This window comes from Solea senegalensis, linkage group LG14 (genome assembly GCF_019176455.1).
Source record: "Solea senegalensis isolate Sse05_10M linkage group LG14, IFAPA_SoseM_1, whole genome shotgun sequence".
Taxonomy (NCBI): Eukaryota; Metazoa; Chordata; class Actinopteri; order Pleuronectiformes; family Soleidae; genus Solea; species Solea senegalensis.
Window position 1 is genome coordinate 8,918,175 of NC_058034.1, and position 26,281 is coordinate 8,944,455.

Below are 26,281 nucleotides of genomic sequence, written 5' to 3' on the forward strand. Positions count from 1 at the left end.
TCTCAACTGTCAGACTGTGCATAATTTACAACCTGGCCATCTACAGGTGGGTCAGAGTGTTTATACAGGTAAACGCATTCGCCAGTTGAATTGGTTTTTGTTTTTTAGTGGGACGTGGCATACATATGGGCATAGCACAGAGAGAGCCTTTGATTGAATCGGAATAGTATTTTCTACCCCCGTGATCATGAAAAACCGTCTTCCAATTTATACCCACGTCTGAAATAAAGCCTCTACTGTGCATGAGTCACAAGTCATAAGTGATTTGGCTTATAATCCTGGTGGGGACCATTATTGATCATCTGCTGTGCGTGGCCTGTTTGGGAACTTTTTTATTGTTGCAAGGGGCCGGAGTATATTTTCCACCATGGCATCAACATATTGGTTAAGCCTGACAGACATTGTACCCACAGGAGTCATGTTGGCTGCCTTTGTGAGCCTCTCAGAGCAGTGAATTGAAAAATGTCATGGACTATCACACTATCAAAGAAAATAATGAATTTTGTAATCCTAGCAATAACATGCTGACGCTTGTTGCCGGACGTCATGCGGAGAGAGTGAGCTCTCCACCTTCAGACAGTGCAGCCACAGGTTACACGGTTGCATCATATTGTCAGTTTGGTTATGTTTTCCTTTTTGCTCATTCCTCCATTTTTCCCCAAACAACACAAAGTAATAATAAGGATGTTGCTGAGCAGGTGCTCTGTCAGTAAATCGGAACAGCAAAATTCTTTTCTGAGTGAATCTCCGTCAGATGTTATCAGTGAGTGTTCTGCGAATGCAGAGAAGCCCGGTTTTTGGTTACAAATGGTTACCTAAAATATGCATTAAAAAAAAATACAGATGAAAAAAATAGAAACTTCACGGGGTCAGGCATCTCAGAATTCACCTCCAGTGACTGAAAGTAAAGTGACAAAATGAAAAGAAACCCCGTTGTGCAACTGATTATGCCGAACAATGGACATTTAAAAATGTACCATGTAATTGATGCAAAGTTCCTGAAACCGGGACCAATTACCATTCAGCTGCAAAGTTGAGCACCTTCCGTCCACAGATAAAAATACAGTAACCACATCACAAGTTTAGAACTGAAGATTTGCAGATGTGGGTTGTCATCTGCCACACACAACAATTGTAATATCACATACTAAGCACATTCAGTATCATAAGTATATTATTTTGCTGCTTGTTGTCAAAGAGCATCAAGTTGCCAACAATAGAACACAACCACACTCCTGCTGCCAAAAAAGTTCAAGTTTGTACAAAATACCTTATGAAAAAAAGCAATGTAAATAATCAAATTATTGATGGCTGAGTTCAATTGTGCTTCCGCAGTTTTAGAAGCATGCTTTAACATTTGTGTTTGGTGTGTAGTTACGTGGTAAGTGGAAATCTATAGGTTTTTAAAATCCCCTGTGGGTTGGAAAACCTTGACCTTGTTAACAGTTAATAAGTTGGCAGACTTTCAGTGTTCTGAGAATGCAGTGCTGCAATAAATACGGTTTAACTGCACTTTAAAATGACTAAAGTTTAACATAAAGTACATTTCATTGTTAGGTGTTAGGTCCTGGGGACCAGCACGGAAATTCATTTAGTGGAAAACATGTTGCTGTATCAAATCAAATCAATTTTATGTGTATTGCACTAAATCAAAACACACACTATCCCAAGGCACTTTAATCATCAAAGGATAAGACCTTACCATAATGTCACAATATTATCCTGCTCTTATTATCTTGCTGTTATTCCTTTTCTCTTGGGCTTTCATTTATAGCAGTTACATGAGGCAAAAAGTCCCAAAAATGTGTAAGAGATCATGAATGTATGACGACTTTTACGTATACAAATATGCGTAGTGCACACACATTATGTACCTGTGCTCAAACACGTACCAGGAGAGAAAGCCAGAAGCACAATGACCTTTTTCACAAACCCCAAAAGCAGCTTGATGGCTAATCTGAGAGAAAACAACCACTTTTCATCTGCATTTGAGGCAAGTGGGAGCTTTTAATGTCCCAGCCGTGAAGCAACATTAATCACCTTTGTCTGCATTTCAGCTATGGCCAAATGGCCAAAGCCCCGACATATTGGCGATGGTCATGACTCTATCGCTTCCAAATTCGGCTTCTATGAGCGCTGCCAACGAGCAATGCAGGCCAGGGCCTTTTTTCTAACCCTTCAGATAAGACACACGGGACTGTGAAGTAGGACTTTTTCCATCCCTTCAATTGTTTTAATAACTTAAGGTCGTCTGTTTCTCACAGCTAGGAGTCTCTTAGTCACCAGAGTAATTATTCTGTTTGTTATTCTTTAGTCTCAGGATGTAACTGTCATTCTGCTGATGTTTTGCTGTGTAGGAGGAGGACATCTTGGATCTGTTAGAGCAGTGTGAACTGGACGACGAGAAGCTTATGGGCAAATCCTCCAGGCAACGAGGCCCTAAGGTATGTCAGAGTAAGCGAGATGGAGAATGGGGACCACATGCCTCATGGAATTCGGGCAAAAGTGAAGAGTTTGTGGGGGGGGGTCTGAGCGGTGTTTTTTTTTTTTTTAAAAAAAGGCAATGGTGGTGGTTAGCGGGCTAGGCAAAAAAGAAAGGAATCAGAAAAAAAATACCCAGCTCCCCGAGGGGACAGCTGTCAGACTGTCTCCCTCACTCTCCCTGTGCAATCTTTCGTTTTCTCTGTCTCCCTCTCTTTCTCTTTTGCTGACTCCCTTTGTCACATACACCTATATATACTCCCACTCAATTTCCCACGACAGCACATTACTCCGTCCATCGCCTTGCTTCACCGACCTCCTCTTACTTCTCCATCTCCCTCTCCTTCCTGCACATCTACATCCGTCCCTCGCTGGAGGGGTTAAATTGGCTGGAACACTCGCAGAGTGTGTTTGGGACTCAGCAGGACAGCGCAGCGCTGCGTTAGCGAGACCCAAGTCTCAATGAGAATTTGTTCTGACACAGTCACTGTTGTCCAAATTAATTTGAGCCCAGTCAGTTCGGACGATGCCGAGTGTGGCGAGAGAGACATCGAGAGCGGCGGGGGTGGGGAGAAGGAGTTGTGATGGATAGATTCACTCCTTGGGGTATATTGCTCACGAGCCATCTGGTGAAACTGAACCACTGAGTGCATGAAAGAGAGAAGAGAGGATCGAGGCAAAGAGATTAGAGAGAGGATTTTTGGGGAAGGAAGGGGCTCCTGAGGTTTATTATCACTGAGAAAATTTTTCATTGTGAATGTGCCAAAAAAGAAGCTGTAGGTTTCCTTTCCCCTTGTTGTTTCTTTTATTGAATATGCACCACCTCATATTTGTTCCTTGTGGTGTTTCCCTCTGGCCCCACCTTCCTCCTGATCTCAACCTTCCGCTTGGTTTTACCCAATTATTCCTGCCACATCCCCCCAGCTTCTTTCCTTTACACGTGTGAAACTTCTCTCATCTCATCTGTTCAGTGTTAAGCCTTCTGTCTTTGTCTTGCTCTCCTTCTGTGTATCCACTGTTTGTTCTTTCCTTCATTTCTCTCTCTGTTCATTTCCGTTCCTTCATGTACTCACTGCCTGCTCTCTGTTTCTCTTCACTCCCATTCTTAGATGCACCTCCTCGTCTATATTTCTCCCCCCATCAATCTAATGTTCCCATCTTCTCCTTTATTCTGCTCTCTTGTATTTAATCTCTCTCTGTGTCTGTCCCTCTCTATCACTCACCCACACAGCTGCCTGGCGGTGACTGTGCAAGCCCTCTGATCACATCCTGCCCATTAATTTGGGTGGCCAGACAGCGCTGCCTGAGCTAAACGTTGAATAACAGATGTGTAAATGCTTTATTAATGCTATCAGCGTGTTCCCTTCCAGGATGTGGAATAGACAGCGGATAGACTTAAAAGATGTCCAAAAAAAAAAAAAGAAAAAAAAAGGAGCTTATGTTTTTGTTTTGTTCGCAATTATCTGAAACCTTTTGATTCAAATTCGCAGGACACAATTTCATCATGTGAGGTTTATATTTGTACTTTAATTTAAAAAAACAAAAACACCAGTGAAGTCACCACTAAGTTCCAACTGTCCTTGCACACACAGTAATTCTTACATACGGCGCACATGTGGCATCAATGAAACAACAACCGTTTGTCAAACTACGAATTTAACCTTTACATATCCAATCAAGTCAAATTTGTTCAAGGTATGAAGCCACTCATGTTCCTATTTATAGTGACAGCCCGAGCTTATAAAGGAGCGCATGTGTCACTGTGTATCTGCGCATAATGAGCCTGCAAGCAAACACTGGTGTGTGGGCACGCCGTGTCACCACCGGGTCTCCCAGTGACAGATGGTAGCAGGCTGAAGGTGAGGTGAGGCGAGGCTGAGGGAGGTTGACAACATCTCAACATCTTCATGCTCAAGTGTGGGTGTGTGTGTGTGTGTGTTGATAGTTGATACTTATACAGTACTTATGTCCTTGTGAGAGACATTTTTCTTTAAAATTTTGGATGGATTGAGGTTAGGGAAGCAAATGAAGTCAAAGTAATGAATGAATGTTTGTGTGTGTGTATAATGGGGGAAAAATATATTGTATTATGACGTCCATGTACACATGGATCCACAATATATGTGTCTACTCAGTAAGTGTGTAATTTATTTATGTCTTGCATACCTGTACCTGTGTTTGTCCATGCCAGCCCTTGACTGCTATGCCAGAATGCAGCCAGACACCAAGGCGACAACGACCAGACTACCTGGCTGACTTCACCAGCGGCAGCAGCGCGGAAAACTCATGCTCCTCCTCTGATGAAGAGGAGGAGGAGGAGGACAGGAGGAAATCAGGAGGAGGAGGAGGAGGTGGACGAGGTGGAGAGAAAAAGGAGAAGAAAGTTTCTTATGACCTTGGGGAGAGCAAGGACAAGAACGTGGCTGAGCGCTCAGGTAAAGCGGTGGGATTTGTGAAGCTGTCTGAGAATGTCTCTATTCAGATGCCAGAGAGTGTGGGTTTGACAGAAAACTCGTTTACTGTGATCTTTCCATCGTGTTTACTTTTGTTTTTTGTTTTTTTTTGCTTGTTATCTCCTCATTTCATCTGGTCCTCTCTTCCTCCTGTGCAATCTGTTGATGTCTTTCTTTTTATGTTGGAGCTCTTTATCTGATTACAGCAGTTTGTTTAATACTTGAAACAGACTTTTTAAAACACATTTTTTTTACATGTAAAAATACCTTGACCATTTTTGACACCTGCATGAATATTTTTCATTTTAAGGTTTCATTAGACTAAGATAGAGAATTAAGTGCAGACAGGAGAGAGGGGGAGCAAATATTAATGTACGTTATGATGCAATAAGAGAGTCAGAATTTATTTAGTGATGCTGCAAGCACATGACACCCCCTCCAATCACATATCCACACTTTAAACAGATTGAAAAATATATTCTTAGTCGTGCAGAGCACATTTACATAGTGTATACGTGCACATGTGAGAGTTTTGCTTTGATCAGTGCCAGCAGTGCACGTGCATATAGTACGTACTTTTCAGATGCAGTCCAGGGCAGGCTTTCATGGTATGAGCCAGCAGAAGCTTTACTACAGATGTTCAGTAGTCTACGTGATTGATGTGATAAAAGTCCTTGGATTTTAATTAAAGCGTAAGCAGGGTGATCATAGCCTCCCATGAGTCACTCATGGGATGCCGCTCTTTTTTGCTGTATTCTTAAGAGGAGTTTCATAGCTTCATAGCTGAAGAGCCTCAAACACTCATACAAAAGTTTCTTAACATTCAAAAGCAATTGAGAAAAGAAAAGTATCTTGAACAGTGCAGCTCCACTGAATGGAGGTGAGGGAAGAGGCAGAACTGAGGAGAAGAAAGAATTTGATTGAAAGGAAAGATCCTCTTTGATGTTTACCTTGAAAACACCTTGAGCTTCATGCCAACGTCTTCCTTGTGTTAAAATGAGAGCCACGAGTCACCGATCTTCCCACAAATAAGAAGTAGCATACATCCAACTCACTACCAGCTCTCTGAGGTAAGAAAGAAGAAACCTTTCACAGCAGTTTCATGCGATGACCTTGGAAAGGATGAAAAAAAAAAAAAACAAACTCTGCTTTCACTAAAGGACAACAGTTTGACAACTACTCAACAGGGTCGAAGGACCCTTTATTAGCTCATTCTGTTTGTTAAAAACGAGGAACAAAGCCACAAAAGAGAAAGTATTTATGAATCCGTGTGTGCACACACGCGCACGCTCAGAGAGACAGCAGCTCTGCCAAGCCATTCTCCATGCCAAGCCACCAAAGGGCTGCTAGGACTAAGCCCCGTAATGCTCTCATTTGGCAATGGCCAGACCTCGAAAGGTTCAACAGTCACACGTTGCACACACCCAAACACACACACAGGCAGACACACACACTGTTGAATCACTTCTGTGCACACTTAATGTCAGACAGACACACAGCACAAATAAAAAGCACATGCTAATGCATTGGCTGGTAGACAAGCTGGAGAAGTTTCAAGGGTGATGGAGAGTGTCACTGTGAGTTTTCTGTGTGTGTGTGTGTGTGTGTGTGTGTCCGTGAGACAGACTGAGAGAGCTGCTCTTTAATCCATGGTGAAACAGACGGCACTACTGTTTAGTTTCTGGGTTTGACTACACATGCTGTGGTCATTAATAACGCTGGAGTGTGGCTACAGAAGTTTTAATGCTGCACTTCATATCCAAAGCCACCCTGCTGTGGAGCAGAGAGAAGACCTTGAAAGTGACTGGGGCTCTGAGACAGCATAAGGAATAACACCCATCCCCCCATTTCCCTACAGGTCGTATGCACTGGAAACCGCCAGTCAAGTCGCCCAAAACCAATCCGGCCCCCTCTGCTTCACCAACACTTTCTGGTCCAATCAGGCGCTCCATCTCCTGCCCTCGCTCCATTGCCTCCCTCTCATCACCCAGTGAGGTGCGAGCACTGTGCACCAGGCCTTCTCCTACACTTCCCATGGCCACTCCCCTCATCAGGCCAAGCTCCGCCACACTGCGCTCTCACTCGCTGAGCCGCAGTGGCTCCGCCTACCGTGTGCCTCACAGCAACAGCCTGGGGACCATCCACACCAACATGGTGAGATTGTCCTGCCTGCACACAGGAATCAATGTTTTTCTAATAATGTAATATTATTATTCTATTAATATAAGAATATGATAAAAATAATAATAATAAAGCTCTAGTGTGTAACTTCTGTCAACAAAAAACTGCGAGTGTCACTATACTAGAGCTGAAACGATTAATCGATTACTAAATTAACAACTATTTTGATAATCGATGAATTGTTTGAAGCTTTTTTTATGATTAAAACAAGATTTTCAATTGTTTAAACTTCTTAGATATGAATATTTTCTTCATTTCTTTGCTCTGGATAACAAAGAAATCATTAAAAGTTATTCATTTTGGTTCGTGGACAAAACAGGACATTTGAGAACATCATCCTTTCCAGGTTTGACAAACACCAATCAACATTTTTTAAGGTTTTCTGATATTTTATGTACCAAACGATTAATCGAGAAAATAATCGACAGATTAATCGATTATGAAAATAATTGTTAACTGCAGCTCTACACTATACAGAGAAGCGTGAGAGTCGTAGAGCTGACAAGCTTAATCACAGTCTGTTTTTACATAAAAGTTACACACTACAGCTTTAAAACAATAATCATCTCAATATAACTTCATTTACCAAAAGACCAGTACACAGAATGTAGTTGTAATGTTTATACATTCTACAAAAACTGTCTGAAATTGAACACACACACAATGTCTTTGAAAGTTTAACTTTCAGATTTATGAAACGTTTCTCTCAAAAAAAGAGAAAAGTTTAAAAACAGTCTTTAGTATTCTGATATTTATTGCAGTAATTATCAATATCGACTGATCGTGATTACCTTTTCAACCACCTCAGTCTGACATGCTCAGTCTGACCATCCATATTCAGCAATTATTTGTTGTCACCATACTATACATTATATTGTATACCACTTTACGCTCTCTTTCGCTTTTTATCCTCCTCTCATATTTAATGTATCCCGGCCCACAGTGGATCTCCTTTGATACTGTACAGACGTACTGTTGCATTTGACAGTAACCTTCTTTTATGTTGCCATCTGTTGCTTTCCACCTGCCTAATCCATTTGCCTGTTCTTCATTACAAGCACGACGAGCATGCAGGCAACCTTTGGATGCACTTAAACAAAACAAAACGGGGCAGAACGCATTTTACCATTGAGAATAAAATGGTAGCAAAGTAAAAACGTTCATACCGATAAAGGCTATAGAATGCAGGAGCTTTTTTGCTTTTATCCTGATTCACATGCATATGAAATGAGTCAAGAACTTCTGACACCCTTGACTTCCCTTTGGGAATCATACACGCGGGGATACGTATGTGCGTACACTTAGATGCATACACCATTGCACTGCGTTTACTGCACAGAGCTCGCTGTGATGTACAGAAATAATGATCTGTGACTGTAATAGATGGTGCCAAAGCAGAATCATAAATTACTGAACACTCAGGGAATAATATACAGAACATAACATGGCTGTGAAGCTGAAAGTATCCTACACAGCTAGAATCAATAACAACAAATAGTGTGAATGCAACTTTTTTCTCTGGAACAACTAAATAAGTCAACCACAAGGGCTGCAATCTAATTTGTTCTATTTTATTTAAATTGTTCCATCTTTAATGTAAATTGAAAAAATAAATAAATAAATAACACCCACATGTTGGAAACAAGTTTTCATCCTTGAAATAGAATATAGAGTAGTTAACATTTTCATGGTGTAATGTGGTAATACTCTGAGGAAATGAACCTTGACTTTTATTGCAAATCAAAGAGCATTTTTCTCCAAATCATTTGTCCCTGATTACAAAATGTATTCTGACAAGAAAACATAACCTTTGTTATCAAAGGAAAATAGCATTGTTTGATGAACAACTATTCATTAAAATAACAAAGCAAATCACAGCTCCTTATTCAAATGATAGTTTTAATAATATTTTCCAAAATTTCACTGACAGTAAAATTAACTAAATTCCTATTCAAGCCCATTAAACATGTCTTCAAAAAGATATGAACCTGTTCACTGACTGGTTTCTCACTTCTCTGTGCATGTAGGGCGATGCTCTCATAAACCTGAGGAGTAAAGAGCAGGAGGCAGAGCTGGTGCATCAGACTCTGGCTGCTCTCACTGCCATGAGGATCAGGTTTCCTGGCAAAACCGAGGAAGAGGCCGAGGCTGTGCTGGATGAGGTGGGTGCAGCATTTCATGTAATTACTAATATAATGCCATTGCTATAATAACCATGGCATTACTTTTGTAAGCCAAACCACAATGTTTCGTATGGTGCACATGTTCTTTGTTTTGTATGTGCACCACTCCATGTAAGTATCCACATTTTTTGTTTTATATGCGCACACTTTATGTTTCACTTAGCTCAAAGTCTACCGTCAAGGCACACGAGTGCCAGCAAGCACACAAAACTGCCTCTCCACTCACTGAACTCAACACAGTTACAAATGTGACACATTCCCAGCCAATCAGATGGCAAGACGGGCTGTACTATGGGAGCACTGTTAAATGTACTGAGTAAATCGAACAGATTTGCTGGACTATCAAATTGGATTTTGACACATTTTTAGGTCAGTATTTTTAAAGTGTGTTTCATACACCTATGTTACAGATTTATTTAGATTGCAGAAAAAAAAACAAAAGAAAGAAAGTGAAATAAGTGGGAGTGAACATGAAGCACGAGCACTGAGCATAAATACAGCCCTATTGTATTCCCAGAGCCTCCTCTGTGGCCAGGTGTGGTCACTCTGCAGCCTTACTAAAAGTGACCTCCTCTCTCTCCACAATAGCATGTCAGCTTTGGCCCGGCTCCCATTGTCTAACAAATGACCTCAGTGACAACCTGTCAGTCAGTTTTCAGCCCAGACTTATTCCCCACTGCTCCTTTGTTTTAATTAGTGCCTCCTCTATTTCTGGTCACATCTCTGTGTCCTTCCATCCTTCCATCTGTTATGTCTACATGTGTGCTCACGCATGCATGCCTGTGTTGTTGCTAAAACCATTACTAGAATTGATGTTTTTTTTTTGTTTTTTTTTAAGATATGAGTGTAGAAACAACAGAATCTTCTGTAGCTAGCTGTACCATAGGCGACTGGACTTGTTTACTATAATAATTAACATAACTCAATTCCATATTTGATTATTCTGTTTGAATGTCTGTGAAGGTTCTCAGTCATCCAGGTCATAGTCATCTTCAGTAGTTAGCTGTGGGCGACTGGACTTGCTTGGGTTAAGTTTAAAGACGTTTCACCTCTTATCCGAAGCTTCATCAATTCTGACTAACAATTTTAGCACCTCTGTTTGGCAACGGTGTGTTGGGAATTCACCACATCAAGAATTCCCAGGAATGTGCGATCAAAGTCAAGGAAGAAACCATGGTGTTGTACGATGAAATATCTCTCTGAAGCAGTGAAGATGATAAGGAAGACACCACCCTCTCTGACAGGACCAACCTCAACCTCACTACAGACCAGATTTGCTCCTTGCAAAACCTCTTCCTGACCACCGCCTACTTCCAATATAACAATTGTTTTTTTTCAAGCTGGAAACATGAATGTGCTATGGGGTCACCAGTATCTCCCATAGTGGCCTCCCTCTACATGGAAGAGATAGAAAGCAGAGCCTTGGCCTCTTACGCTAGAAGTGCACCTACACACTGGTTCAGATACATGGACGACACCTGATCTCAAGATCAGAACACAGGAGCTGGAATGTTTTATGAATCACATCAACAGCATAGACAGCATTCACCTGTGAGGCTGTCAAAGGCAACAGTCTGGCCTTCTTGGATTGTGTAGCGCACATTTTAGTAAACAGACAGAAACCTACCCACACAGACCAATATCTGCTGTTCAATCTCACCACCCACTGGAACACAAAGTTGTCAGAACTTTGCAACACCGGGCTGCTAACGTACCCACAACAAAGGAGGCAAAGGAGAAGGAACAGAAACGCATCAGGGGAAAACTTAAAATGTGTGGTTACCCAAACTGGGCCTTTATAAAAACCTCGAACAGGAGAACAATTGACAAGGAAAAAAACTGAAATAGATGGAACAACGTTGTTATTCCGTATATTGCGGGAGTCGCGGAGAAACTCAGGAGGATATTTAACAAACACTGCATCCCCGTACAATTCAAACCCTGCAACACTAAGACAGAAACGTGTTTACCCTTAGGACCAAATTCCAATATGCAAACAGAGAAATGTGGTTTATGCCGTGACCTCTGACACATGACACGGCATAAAAGAGCCAGCTCATCTGGACACAGGACTGATCCGTCCATCTACATCTGAAGGACAAGGGACACTCTTTTGGTGATTAGAATGTTCGTATTCTGGCCAGAGAAGAAACAACACGGAACAACAAAATGGAACAACAACAACACCCAAATAATAGCAGTCTCTGTCTCTCAGGTGACCAAAACACAACCTCAAGTGAAACCAACAACCTGAAACTGGGTGAGAGGGGTGAACCATCTGCATTGTCCAAATGAATGACTCTCTCGACAAGACCCCATCCACAATTAAACGTTGTTGCTGAAAAAAACATTCTCGTAAACACAGCCTTCTCCGAAAGTAGCTAGGGTTATGCCAGAAGGTCGCTAGATTTGTCGGTAGTCACTTTTTTGAAAAGGAGGTCTTAAATGTAGCGACAAAGTCACCAAGTTGGCAACACTGTTATTTGGTCTGTTTGCTTTATGATATCTTTTATTTTCCCCTGGCTTGGTTCATTCTGTCTCTGTCTCTGCGACTGTATGCATTGTAACGTATAAAGCGTCTTATTCTCCGTTTTTGGTGTAGCAGCGTTACAGGCCTGGCTTATGTTCTACAGCATTTTGAATCATTGTGGGGGGCTTTCGCGTGGATGGAGACATTTCCTGGAATGACACCATGTTTACGGGAAACTTTTTTTTTTTTTTTTAAAAAACGACAAAGAAAAAGCCTGTTCACATTTTGTTCCATTTCCGTGTGGATATGACCTAAATACCTGGACTTTTCCACCAGTTAGTCAAAACTGAAGAGGCCTCCTGGATTAGAGGTGAAAACCACAGAAGATGACTATGACCTGGATGACTGAGAAACTTCAAATCATCAAATATGTCTAATGGTCATACACCAGAACATTTGGAATTGAATTATGATCATTATGATTGTACTGTTCTGTTGAAATAATGATTATTAATTCTGGTAATGAGAAAAACATTGGCAGCTGTTGATTACCCACTTAAAGCATTCACAGCCTGTGCTATTGCATGGCTGTCCATGTAGACACGACGCATACTTTTTTTAAAAATGACTTCATGTAGTCCATAGAAATGAGGGGCACAAATGCACAAAGGAGAGCCAGAGCAGTCTGACAACCTGAAATCACAGCAAAAGCACAGGAGTATGATGAAAGCTTCTAACTATGCCATCTCCACCGACTGTGACCTCTGTTAAGCAGCTGTCTGTTCAGCACTGCTGCTCACTAAACAGCACTAAAAGGACAGCAGTCACCCAGCTCGTATTCACTCAACTAAAACCTGGTCCTCATGAGGCAGAGCCTCATTTCTGAGGAACTGGTTAAGTTTAGGGCTAACTGTGGTTTGAATCGTGGTTGGGGTAAGGCATTAACTGGTTATGGTTAAGGTTATGGGATAATGCTTTGTTAAGGCTGTTCAAATGAATGGAAGTCACCGCAGTGCCCCAAGAAGAGTACTTAGAGTAACAAGGCAACATATTAAAATATTACCAGTTCTATCAAACACAGGTAATCTGTAGTAAATGTGGAGTGAAAGATCAGGAAGAGGTCACCTGGGTCCCGGGTCGATTGCTGTCCAGTTACATTCCCCATAAAATTGCCTCATAACACCACCAAAGACAAAATGTGTGTGTGTGTGTGTGTGTGTGTGTTACATCAGGTTGTGCGAGACAATTACCACCACACCTGTTCTCTTAACAAACCCTAATTAGAGCACCATGAAAATGCAGACAAACGGCTGCACCTGTATTGTTCACTCTTCGCCTTAGGAGACGAGGAGTGTTCGCTTGGCATGAAAACATTTTTTTTTTATCATTATGATGTTGCGCTTTGCGCGCTTTAAGGGTTGAGGCCTGATTGGGCTAATGGTGTGTGTGTGTCGGAGTAATTGCCTTCTTTATCGCTCACTCAAAACCTGCTCTTTGCTGCCGACGGAACCAATGGAAGGTGGATGTGTGTTTGTGGGGCTTTAATTTAGGGTAATTTGAGTACATATGAATTGAATGTGACAAATGTACTAGTAGCTAACTAGACAGGGTTCAGGGGGTTCTTATTGGGAGAGGAAGCTTAATGAGTAAAAATATAGCCACGGGCAGCAAGTCCAGGTTCAAGCCCCGTTGCACTTAACAAAAGCAAGTAGCTTACTGACTGAAAATGAAAGCTTAGCAGTATTTTATGGAGAGAAATTACATTTAACTGCTCCCTGACATCAACTACAAATACAAAAAAATTAAAGATTTCATTGGGTGCTCAGGTATTAATATCAATGCATATTAATATTTATTTGGTTATTTGGTGAATTCATGTGTGATGTCAAAGCTGTTTTTTAAAATAATAGTCTCTACCCCTGGTTTAGAAATCATAGAAATGGCTGAACTATTTAACAAATTCAGCCTATAAATAAGCCAGGATGCAAATTCACTTCACTTCACTTTCTTGATTTTAAGTTCATTTAAGCAACAGACCAACAATGCAGATACATTTACAAATCACTTAATTGATCCTCTGAGGAATTGGGTAATTTAGGTAATAATGACCAATAATCAATATACAAATAGGTAAAAGCTAAAGCTAGCTAAATAGGCAACCAGTAGGATCCTGACTTATTTTGGCTTGGACTGAAAGTGCAATGAAACTGGGGAAAGAAGGAATCCATACTGTAGCTCTACATCTGTGAATATTTGTGTGTTGTTGTTTTTTCTGCATGCGTGTCTGTTTGTGTGAGCACACAGGTTTACACTGTGGCTTCCCATTGGGAGCACTGTTTGCAGGGGATCTAGCATGCGATGTGAGAGGTTTACGTCAGTGGGGAGATGTAGACTAAGTCAACATAGCAACAGTAGCAGTGTACACACACAATGGTGTTGGCAAGAGGAGCCGGGATGTATCCATCCCAGCTTTTGAATATAATAACCCATGCACCAAGGATTTTTTTACACACCCACAAAATATAGGGTTTCTCTTGGGATGGAAAGCTCATGACTTGACTTAATTATTCACATTTTTTGTGTGAGTGTATTGAAAGCTAATCCCCGAAGACTACATCTACATCATAAAATTGGCTGGTAAGTGGTCTGATAGCAAAATGACAAATGGATCTCCCTGCACACTGGAGATGCATAATCATGTGCTACAGTCAACACTCTCCATCATGTGCTAGATGTCAAATATCACACAAACATTACAGCTCTAACTGTAAAAGAAAAGTCCTGTCACGTTTGAATTACTGAGACCTACAACGTGTGTGAAAGAGTCCAGAGTGCATTAACAGATACAGGTGAACCCAGTGATGTTACAGATTCCATGTCTGCGGTGAAGCATGAAAGGGAATCTGCCAGGCTGAAGGTGTCACCGTGAGAATGAGCGCCACACTTTGTCCTTCCTATAGTTCTGTCAAAGTCGGTATGATTTTACAATACGAAGACACACTTTTTAAAGTTATGTTGTCTTTGGCCTGACAGTGACAGTATTCCAGTGTCTTTTTTTAGTTACTGAACTGCACCACACTGTAGCAATAGTGTACTAACTCTAGGTTTTAAACAGAGGATTGCTGGGAAACAACTTGTGGAATAAAAACATCATATGTAACAGAAGAACATACAATGTTATAACAATCCCTAAGGGAGTTAGACATATTGAAAACCATATTCACGTTCATACATGTTCATACATACAATATCACCCCCATACAAGTGCACTGACCAATTAACAGCTTCACAAATAAAAATAGTGCTTTGGAAACACAAATAATCATAAATAATGACCGTTTGCCAATACATAAACTATTTTCTGAATTTTCTTTCTTAGATCCTTGACAACTGGAAATACCATAAACCAAAGGTGGCCTCCTATTGGTTAGTGAAGCTGGACTCAACCAAACAACGGAAGGTATGTTTTTTGGAATCACATTTTAAGATATTTCAATAAATCTGTCTCATCCCATCATAGAATTGGAGGACGGTTTGGCTCAATGCCCTTGTTGCTACCAAACCAGTTTGATATTTGCCAGAATCTTGAGTGAAAGCCACTGCTGTCTGTGGTGAAAGATCAAAAGACCTCAAAACATAACAAGAGACAGTTCAACAGAGATCAAAAAGAGGAGAAGTTTTGAGACAGAAAAGTCTTTGAAGTCTGTTTGTTAGAGGTATGGCTGCAGGGGAGGAGTTAGTAGGAAAATGGCCTTGTTGCTGATATCAATGTGGAGTTGATAGAAGCAAGTTGAAGAAATCCAGTCGGTATCTGTGTGTAAAATTACAATAGCAATCTCAGTACCCTTTAATTCCTCAACAAGTTGCAGTAAAGACACTGGAGCAAAATAACCAGTGGTATTACCATTTTTTTACCATTTGTAAATGATTCAATCCAGCGTGTAACCTTTATTAAGTAGGTTTATGTGTTTGTACAATGACTTTAAAATAAAATAATCTGGATTTGTACCCTTCTATATGCACTTAAGGCATGGGCCTTGGTTTACAGAAGCTGCCATCTTTACTGCCATGTTTCTACAGCAAGAGCGTTTTGCATTTTGACTACGCAAATGAAGAAGAACAACAATCTTTCTAGTATGCGAGGGCCAGTGTGAGCGGAGGAGAACTCATTTACTTCTCACGTCACTTGTTCTTAACAGAGCTGTCCCTTTCTATTTGAGATTCTGATTTGAACTTGGCGATCTGAAGTAATTAACCAGTAGAGGGTGCTGTGAGCACAGCGTGGCCTTAGATCCACTTTGAATCCATCAAAAATATAATATAAATAAGACACAAGTAAGCGCAAGCCGTCCCCTCGAGCGGACAATCACAATGCCAAGCATCGGAGAAACATGTTACGTAATAGTGATTTGAAATAGATTTTCAGAAAAAGTGACACAATTATTACACACTGGAACTTTAAAAAATGGGCTTCACTTATCATTTGCCAGCTTTTGCGACAGTCCTCTGTCCTTGCTGCCCTCCACATTATAAAAGCTTCTAAAAAAAAGACCAAATGTCCTGCTGATCCTACCTATTCCTTTGAATGCTTTCGAGCAATGTTTTAAAATCAATTATCACAGGAAAATCAAGACAGGCATGAAGATCATTACACTGCCAGACAGGGAGACGTAGCAAACCAAATAGGACGTAAACAAAACAGAAGAGGGGACAAGACGTGAAATGACATCTAGTAGGTGTGTCAGTAATGATGTGATGTCTCAGCCACTGCTTTCTGCACAACTATGCTCGTCTGCTTTGTGGGCTGTGGCGGTGCGAGCTGATGTTTTATTTGGAGTGGAGCAGCCTAATGAGCAGCAGGCAGAGGTCAGGAATGTAGCACCCACCGCTCTGCCATCTGATTACCATACCAAAACATATCTGTGTGTGTGTTTGCTCATCTATCAGTTTGAGTGTGTAAGCGTGCCTCGCTTGCCTCATATTGCTGTAGGGAAATCTTGCCTCATCGCATCACAAAACACACACGCTCGCACACACAGTCAGACGGGCACGTCAGTAATGAGGAGAGAGGAATCAAAGTCAAAAGAGCCACAGCGCTGCACTCTGAGCGGGGTGAAAAGGGAAAGAAAGAGGGTGGAGGAGAAGGCAGTGAAGTGGGGAGGAACAGGAAAACGAAGGAGGAGAGATGGAAGGATGGCACAGGTGTTCTCAGACTGTCCAAGAACTTCTGACACCTTCTCTCCTAGACTGACGTTAGTGTAGCAATTAGTCCTCTCCCAGGCTCTCCACTTCTTGGCCCATTACCTTTTGTGTTTGCCCTATCGCATAAACTCACAAACACAACACACTTATTGAAATCTCACCTCATATGCATGGAAGGTCTGATTAAAACAGTTTACAAGACGAGTTTTTGCATACAGTAGACTGTGTGTGAGCGTGTGTTTGTGTCTATTTATTCATAAATGCATGCTTGCTCTGTCACTGAGAGAATCCATTATGCTCTATGATTGCTAATTTCAAGAGAAGACAGAAAAATGACATGGAATAAATGCCAACTCACGCGTATCAATTAGAAATGCTGTCACCTCTTGTCTTGCAGCATTAATTTCCCTCATTATTACACGCTTGACTTAAACCTTCTCTTGCTCTTTTTTCCCCCACTCATCTGCTTTTCCTTTTCTGTGTCATTCAGGTGTTGGACATTGTTCGTACCAATGTGCGCTCGGCACTGCAGCGGATCTGGAGGGAGCCAGATGTCGACAGCCTCCACCTCTACCGGCTCTTTAACCGCGTTTTCAACCGGCTGCTCTGGAGTCACGGGCAGGGCCTTTGGAACTGCTTCTCCAACACTGGGTAGGCCAGGATGAACTTTGCAACTAGCGGGCTCGATTATAGCCACGAGCTTGAAAATAGTCTGCCTCCCCACCAGAGCGTTCTGCTTCATTTCAAAATTAAAGGATGACCACACACACACACACGGAGGAGTTAGAAAGTGCAAGCTTGGAAGGTTTGAACTTGGAGTATTATAACTGAACATTTATTCAAAGTCCTGTGAAAGTAATGCTGTTTGTAAAACGTTTTCAACTTGGCATACCTTCTCCGCTTCAACGAGGGGGGAGAGAGAGAGTGAGACACACACACACACACACACACACACAGACACAGTGACTGAGAGACCTATGTGCTGAGTGCAGAGAGTGAGTGAGTGGCAAAAGTGAACTCAGACAAGTGAATCAAAGACTTCTAACACGACATTGTGATCGTCTCACAGCAGTTACAAGCTCAAGCTCAAAAAAACAGAGCTGCTGACGGTTCACTGTGAATCTGAACGTGACAACCGAGCTGCTTCTGGTAAGACAGAGACTCTGTGAAGTGAGGGGCAGACATATTCTGCAGGACTATGGCAAGACGATAAATGGCTCTCCGTGTGAACTGGGGTAAAAATGTCTTGAACTTGAATTTGACCAAGTCAGAATGTGGCAGACGCTGCAATGCACGTACCACTGAATTACAGACGTCAGTTATGAGAAACCCCAATCAAAGAATGTCTCTTTTTAATGTCCACACTCCACTATATCAGTTCTAATGGTGTTACTAAGTCTGTAAGGAAAAAAAAACCTACATTAAAGAGCAACTGTAATCGATGACTTCAGACCAACTAATGAGTTATAATATGTTAAGTTATGACACTGAAGGGCAACTACCTCTCTATAAATAGCATAATGACACTTTTCAATTTCCATAACCACAAAGTGTACACGTCGCGCAATCTCACCCTGTCCTCAAGCCCAGGGTTCGTTTATGAATCCGTTTCAGTGACAGCAGAGACATCTTCCCATTTTTAGTCAGCATGACTATGGAAGCGACGCCAGCTCCATGACAGACAGCGAGGGACGGACCAACCAGACCCAGCTGCACTCCTGAAATCACAGACGATGAAAGAAACATGTTACTCTTTGGAGACAGAGTGCAAATTTAGGTCATGTTATTTGGGCTTTTTCCACAGGTGAGGACATGAAAAAGACAGGGGTTGGATAGAAGCAGGAGGAAGGAGGTGAAAGGAGGCCTCTTCGTTAAACCTTCGTATGACATCGGATTTTTTTTACTTATTTCTTTCTTGCTTTTTTTGACTTGACACAAAGTGGCTTCGTTTAAGATGAGTCACTGCTGTCACAGCCCACTTTATCAAGTCCCCAGAAAAACAACCCTACATAAAAAGCTGGACTGTTTTCCCCTCCGCGGTTCATACTGGATATCCTACACTTATCATATTTATTCTCCTTCAAACACAAACATGGTGTTGGACGCATCAGGATGGTTTCTGCACATTTACCCCGTCAAAGAATCACCTCAGCACCCTCACAAAACACCACGGTCGTATACAGTATACAGCTCTGACACGCGGCCAGCTGCTGCACTGCTTTTATAGACTATGATAAAGGTCTGACCTTCTCCAGTCGTCTCCTTTCCATATTCTTTACAGTTCAGTTGCTCAGTGGCCGTGTCTCCCTTGACACAGAGGGCTCAGAGTGTGTAACTGAAGTCGCTGCCTACAGCTCTCCGTTTTACTCCTCACTCCTTCCTCGGCAATTGCAGTGGCGGACGGGTGAAAGGAGAGGAAAGGAGGGAGCCAGTGATAGAGAAGATAAGCAGACATAGACGGAGATGGATTTGTGGCGGAAAGAATGTGGAGAGGAGAGCGACTGAAAATGAGACATTACAAAAAATAAGGCCGTGAAGAAAGTTGGGTGAAGGGGTAAAGGCCTGGGAGGATCAGCTAAGCCTAGCATCAGCTATCCCCAGCACGATGCACCCCATGCAGCCTTTGTCTGATCACAGCCTGCCCTGGATGATCCAGCAAGCTGGCTATCCTATCATTCAGTCCCTTCAAACAACAGGCCACGGCCTCAGCATGGATGAACCCAACAGGGGGCCCCGATGTCACGCAGCTATTGGGAAGCAGTGCACCTCCAAAAGCACACTCCGAATCCAAGTGCAGCTGCCCCCCTGCTTCTCTTTCTCTTGTTTGATATTTTATCTTAGGGACTTAGCAAAAATCAAACAGCCTCAAAGCTATTGTGGGCGACAAATTCAACGGGCTTTGGAAACACACAGATCTGAATCCTTACACACGAAGCAACCCCCCGCCTTCTAGTATTGAAAGGGGGTAGACATCAAACGCACCCCCCAGGGTTGTGTGTCTCACTTGTTGAAGCTCTCTCACAGTCAGGGGTATGTCCGGGGCAGTAAATGAGGTTAACTATACGTGGATTTGTTTCATCCTTCTTCTGAGTGTGTCTGTCTGACTTCCTGTCTGTCTGCGGGTGGAAGAGAGCGCGTGCCAATGCCACACACACATTCTGTATGGGTTTTTATCTGCTTTGGCTCTGATTTGCATTAATGGAAACGCAAAACCCGGTTGGACGCACAAACATTTGTTCTTCGTCTGGTTCATTTCTGGCACAGATGCAAATTGCTGCGTCACTTGCGGGGCAAATTATTTTGCAGCCATTACCTGCGCGTTAGCCATTAATGATTGTGGTGACCAATACTTTCTGCAACTTCAAACAACGCTCAAAATGTTTTATTTCATCATTCAGATCAATTGAACGATCGATTGAGAGAACCCAGCTGACAATGTTTGGTTCCCTTTACGTTACCTTTTGGTTGTGGGAATGTTCCCACGTTCATACAACCATTATAGGACATTATTTTGGTTACATTAACATATTGATAGGATAGGAAGTTTTATTTTCAATAAATGCTCTGGACAATGTTCTAAAAAAATTAAACCAAAAAACAAACCAAACGGGAACGTTGGAGCAACCACAGGAGAAAGTTTCAGTTTTTAGTTCCCTCAATGTTTAGGGAACGTTGGGCTCCTATACGTTGGTTTTTGGTTTGGTTGTAACTAACCTTAGGAGAACCATGAGCTAACATTCTTTGAACATTGTGAGTTAGTAGGGAAAGAGCCAAGTAAAAGATACAAAAAAGTAACCATGGAGTGAAAAAGGGTGTTAATCACTTTTTAAGTGGCTTCACCTGGATTCAAAAATCCTGTGTATACTTAATTGTGGTGTGAAATATTCTTTTTCTAATGAGAGTCCTTTGTTCTCTTCCTGCTCTCCAGCTCATCGTGGGAGACCGTCTTCAGTAAGAGCAGTGAAGTCGTGTCACCCCAGGAGCTGCAATGCTGCCGCCGGCTGGTCCAGCTGTGCCGAGACTGCCTTTTAGTCGTCTACAAGTTTGTCTCTGAGTCCCGTGGCTCTTTGACTGGACTCAGCCCCGAATGGGATGATACCAGGTGAGAAGGAGATCCAACCCTCTGATGTCTTCCCACTGAGTTCTCTATTTTTTTTGAAGATGCTTATGGCTTTCTTGCCGAAATAGATAGTACAATAGTACAGTGGGGTGGCTGGATACGATTCAAGGAGATAATGGGATTCAAGAGTCTGTGAGGTTGGAGACAGAAAGACAACTCAGTCAGTCAGTGTCCTTGGACAAGATGTCAAGCTCTTGTTCTGTGTAGATTTCTCTTAATGCTGGAACATTTTGTGGAGAATGTTTTTTTTGTCCCTTGAGATTTCAAAATAGCAGAAAAAACCCCAACACATTTTAGGGATAATATGAAGTCCAGTTTGTATTGAGTTTGTATTATGATTAACAGGAGACAATTATGCTGTTAGTCTTTTTTGTTTTTTTTTTGTTAAATAATTGTTTACTTCTGATGTTTAGATTAAAACGGAGTATATTAAAATTGAACCACAGAGATGCTTGGTGATAAACTTTTGTTGAATTCCCCCTAGAAAGAACCGCTAAAAGCAAACAAACTAGATTAAATAAATGAATAAACAGACACAGACTTTAATTTGAAATTTCAACAGTTATCATCATTAAAGCTCCCAGGAAACATCTCTGCTTCCCTCTGTGGAGCTTTAAAGCCATAACCCTAATAAAACAAACAAAGTAACAAAAATAATCAGCCTCTCTCTCTCTCTCTCTATTTTTAAGGTTCATCTCTGTGGGAGGTTGGTATTGAGTGAACTTTTAAAGCACATATGCTTTGGGCTGGCAGACGGGGAGGGAAAAGGACGAGCAGAGGGAGAGAGGGAGTGTACTGTTAACAGGAAATAATGGCCCACAGATTAGTGTTCAGGTTAGCCTAGGGCCCCAGAGGCCTGCTTAATTCAATTAGAGCCCAGATGAGCCTGTGCAGCAAATGACCTTATGTGAGGGAGAGAGAGCTCCTTTTTTCCTGGGGCCTCGTTTTACATGATTCATAACTCTTGTGCATATTTTAACAGGCTATCACTTTGCACCTACAGTGTAAAAACCCTCAGCTGTTATGAAGAAAAAAAAAAAAAAAAAATGTGGGGTTTGTGTGCGGCATTTGACTTATTGGACATGTTGTTGCTGTGGACGATGCTTTTCTTCATCCAGGTAGTTTTGATACACTAGACTTTTAAAGTTTATAACAATTGAATAACTCCAGCATGCAGAAAATGACATAAAATGGTGTATCCTTGTTTCTTTTGCATTAGGTATCCTTGAGATTTCCATTTAAGCATGCGTTGGTCTGTCTCTCCTGATTTCTTCTGTGTCTATATATGTCCGTGTAAAAAAGCTTTCCATTCGCTGCTGGACCAGCCTCTACCCATGGCTCTACCCCTGCCGCTGTTGCTGCCGCTTCTTCTTCCTCCTCTTCCTCCGTCTCTTCGCCCCTCAACGCAGGTCTCTGCTTGGTTTAGATCCGCTAAACCCCCTCCATCTTCCAACACCTTCCCTATTCACTGCTTTCAGCTGCTTCTACCACCTCACAGCCGTATTGAAGGCCCGGGTCCCACTTGCCCAGTGATGGTTGCTTTGGCGGAACAACCAACAGTCAAGCATGTCTTTCACTCCTTTCCCTCACCAACCTCTAAATCAGTGTTATTTGGATTGACAGTAGGGGAATTGAAAACGTTTCAAGTTATTCACATTATTTTTGAAACCCAAACTTTAAAAGGGGCATTTGAAAGGAAGGAGGTAGGAGAAGGAAGCATATGAAGACTGTATGGAGAACTGTTTGTCGACACGGCAACCATCTGTCCAGCTTGCTCTACATCACCAGCCAATCACCCCCGCTGCCACATACTAATCTATACCTTTCACCTGATGCTTTTGTCGAGATGATCTTACCAAGTGCATTTTCAGACTGAATTGTCCTCAGTGGGAACCAAACGCCGCACCTGCACTGTGACCTAAACACTCTAAAGCACTCCTGTCATGAGAAGCCAGACAACGTCCCAGCCTGAATTGTGTGGTTTCCCCTTCAGAACAAGCCGATCACACCTCTCCATCAGGCATGCAGGGAACAGGGGCAAACTGCAGCAACTTCAGATAGCTAGGAGGCAATTAAGATTATTTTCTCATTGGAAAATAAGCTTTGTATGAGAGAGTGAACTGTGTGTGTGTGTGTGTGCATGCTCCTTCATGTGCCTGTTGCAGCCACAGCCACCCCGCCTCTCCGCAGTGACTCGAACTCAGCTAACCTTTCACAATTTTTCCTGAGCTGTGTATAAATCAGACTGGCATGCATATTATTTTTTATTTTTTTTAAGTTCTGTCAGTGGAATGGGGGACAAGGTCCTTGTTTATAAAAAAAAAAAGAAAGAAAGAAAGACAGTCTTCCTCTTATCCTCTTAAAAATAAAGAGGTGATTTTATATTAAAAGCACTGTAATCATGGAGGGATTGGAGGGGGGGGCGATTTCTCCTTCTCAAAAAGTATTTAGTTAAGTTTCATGGTAAACATTCCATATATTATGGGAAAGTGAGTTGAAAAATGACCTCTATCCTTATATGTGAACATTAAAATCAATATCATAAAATAAATACAGATGAACTCAACTACAACCTGATTGAACTTGACTTGACAGAAATAGTAGGTCAGGCATTTAATCCTGTTATATGACACAAGTATGCTAGACATGAATAGTTTTCATGAGTTGTTTTGCGATCCCAATTTCACCATTTCAATTTAGCTTCTGCAATCCAAATATATATAATAATGCACAACGAGTTTGCCGAGTTTGGGATGACTCACGTTGACATTAGAGATCATACACCCAGGCAAAATGTGGCTACTTTGAAATCAACATCGACACACTCACACAGCTCTTGGCAGCCTTTAGCACACATCAAAGTGGCTCTGTTAGCCGAGGTCTTTGGAGTCCCGATTGTTGACCACACCTGCCCACTCTTGTTTAAGCATCCTTCCCGTGCAGAGTGCCCTAATCAGGTGTGTCAACAGCCTCGTGGGTCTTAGAAACGTCCTCCAGTCTGTGTGGGCAGATGAGAGGAAGAAGCCAAATAGCTTTGCTAATGACTTTCTTGTTAAGCCTGGAATTACTGTCACTACCCAAAGACAATTTCCCCATGATGACAAAAGTTTCAGATTTTATTAACTTTCATCTGTGTGAAAAGTGTGGCAGTAATTAGGGTTAATTGGGGTGCCGCGCTGAATGTGGGCTGCAGATAACCTTCAAGCCTCTTTGGTTTATGATTGCATCAGCTCTCGTGGCAGTCTTCCCCTTCGTCCTTACTCATGGTATCTCATTGTGTCTGGCCTCCTCTTCATCTGCAGTGGCAGTGGCATCTTGACGAAGTACTTAGGAGTGATGTGGAAGGCCTGTCAGTAGGCGGACTGTAGCTTTGTATGTAGGATAGACAGCAGGCGAGTACCTTTTTGTCTCCCTGTCAACTGACGGCGTCTAGGAAAGCACAAAGAGCACGAACAAGCCTCCCCCCGGCTTTAAAACATGCACAGTGTTGCCAAGATCTTCTTCATGATCAAACAGAGAACAAACCTGAAAGATGCAGAATGAGGGTCCAATTAAATATAGCCAGCAGAGACAGTGGCCGCATGGACATGAGAAGCCCCCCACACCCCATTCCTTGCAACAACCAGTCTCTCTACGGAGAGAATAGTAGAGGAGCTCCACAGAACATACACTCAACCCCCATTGAATGTTCAATATTTATTTTTTGTTTGTGTGTTTTTTTTCCCCCTCAACTACTCCCTCCATGCCTTGGCTTGAGGTTTTCAGTAAATATGGAAATGTAGGGAAAAGATGAGAAATACCAGGACTCCATGAACAGGATCCCAGTGGAAACACAGTGAATCTCCTCCCAGAGGGTGATGGTATAAGGCGGCGAGTAAGGAGAAGAGATGTAAGAGTAATAAGCCAGAATTCAAGCCATGTGATGGTATGAAATCACTAAATGTCTCCTCGAAAGCTGACACTTTGAGTTACCAAACAGAAAGCAAAAGTGAACGGCTGAGCGCAAAGCACACACTGTCCTGCTCGCTTTGGTTTGAATGAATAAGTTGAAGAAGAAGAAAAGCTGGACTGAGCTCTACTTCCCCAAGTCCAGATGAAGTAGATGTGCTGGAGGGATACCTATGGCCCACTTGAAGCAGTTTTCAAGGACACTCTTGTTGGACTAAATGAATTTAATTTGAATCTTCTCTGTCTCTCTTGGGTCTGGGACTGTGTTGAAGAGGGCCCCTCAGCGACACCCTTTTTTCCCACTTCAAATTTAGCGGTCAACTATAGAAGAAGCCGCTCGCCTAATTTGTCCAAGAGCTATTTCACAAAAAAAGTGAGCTGTCAGAGGCGGGCGGGGGGTGTGGGGTGTGGGGAGCTCTTCTATCTCTGCACCAGCTTTAAAGAAGATATTATTTCTTCACCCTGTAATCCTCTGCCCCAGCGACTCCCTTTTGATTAGATTGTCAAATCTTAAGCACTTCCACAGGGAGTATGTCTTTTGACCACTGAACTAGTTCAAATCAACCCTTTTTATTAGCCGCTGTTGCTCTCTGTAGTTGTGGCATCAAGGTAACATAATATCACAACATAAGTCCATTATTAGTGACAAGTAAGTCAAGCTATTCTTCCAACTGATCAGTGTGGAAGAATCAAAACTTTCCCCCGCGTCTCATTGTCTTCTGTACAGTTCCCCCCCAAACGTTTGCACAACCTTCTGTTAACCTTCCCTAGGATTGATCATCTCATCTGACATTGCTCTGACAACCATGTCTGACTCATTTTCAGTCACTATGGAAGATGGGATCAGGGTTCAGCCCCTCCTGACTCTATCTCAACCTGACACTGGTCTCATTCTCAGGTACTGGAACGCTGTTAGCAGGAGCTGCCTCACTGCTCTGTCTCGGTGGAAGGTGTCATAGAAAAGTCTTAGAAAGGTTCTGACGTCTATGCCTCGGAATGATAGGTGAGGATCTTCTGTTCATGATACCAAAGATTTAAGGGTGAACGTTCAAGAATTCCGTTGTCCTGAGAGGAATGAGGTCCGCCATTTGTTTTTCTGTCAGCACATACACTTTGTCTTACATACTTAAACAGGACTGCAACTGACAACGATGTGTACAGCATTTTAGATTTGGTACACGCCACAAAATAACAGCTTTTAGTCTCGTTTTTAATCATAAAGTTTCTGCCTTTTTTTAAAATT

The 26,281-nt window shown here is 42.1% G+C and overlaps 1 protein-coding gene across 4 annotated transcripts in view; it reads left to right on the plus strand.

Annotated features, from left to right (window-relative positions):
• The window catches only part of ttll7 (tubulin tyrosine ligase-like family, member 7), a 68,987-nt gene that overhangs the window by 40,897 nt on the left and 1,809 nt on the right, over positions 1-26,281 (plus strand). For 2 of the 4 annotated variants that reach the window (XM_044044115.1, XM_044044116.1), the window contains exons 14-22: positions 2,358-2,444; positions 4,673-4,916; positions 6,793-7,088; positions 9,143-9,277; positions 15,148-15,228; positions 17,461-17,621; positions 20,899-21,072; positions 22,393-22,499; positions 25,937-26,041. In XM_044044115.1, coding sequence (XP_043900050.1) covers positions 2,358-2,444; positions 4,673-4,916; positions 6,793-7,088; positions 9,143-9,277; positions 15,148-15,228; positions 17,461-17,621; positions 20,899-21,072; positions 22,393-22,499; positions 25,937-26,019 — 1,368 coding nt within the window. In that variant the 3' untranslated portion in view covers positions 26,020-26,041. The remainder of the gene's footprint in view (positions 1-2,357; positions 2,445-4,672; positions 4,917-6,792; positions 7,089-9,142; positions 9,278-15,147; positions 15,229-17,460; positions 17,622-20,898; positions 21,073-22,392; positions 22,500-25,936; positions 26,042-26,281) is intronic. The other 2 variants (XM_044044118.1, XM_044044117.1) reach the window with 2 other exon arrangements.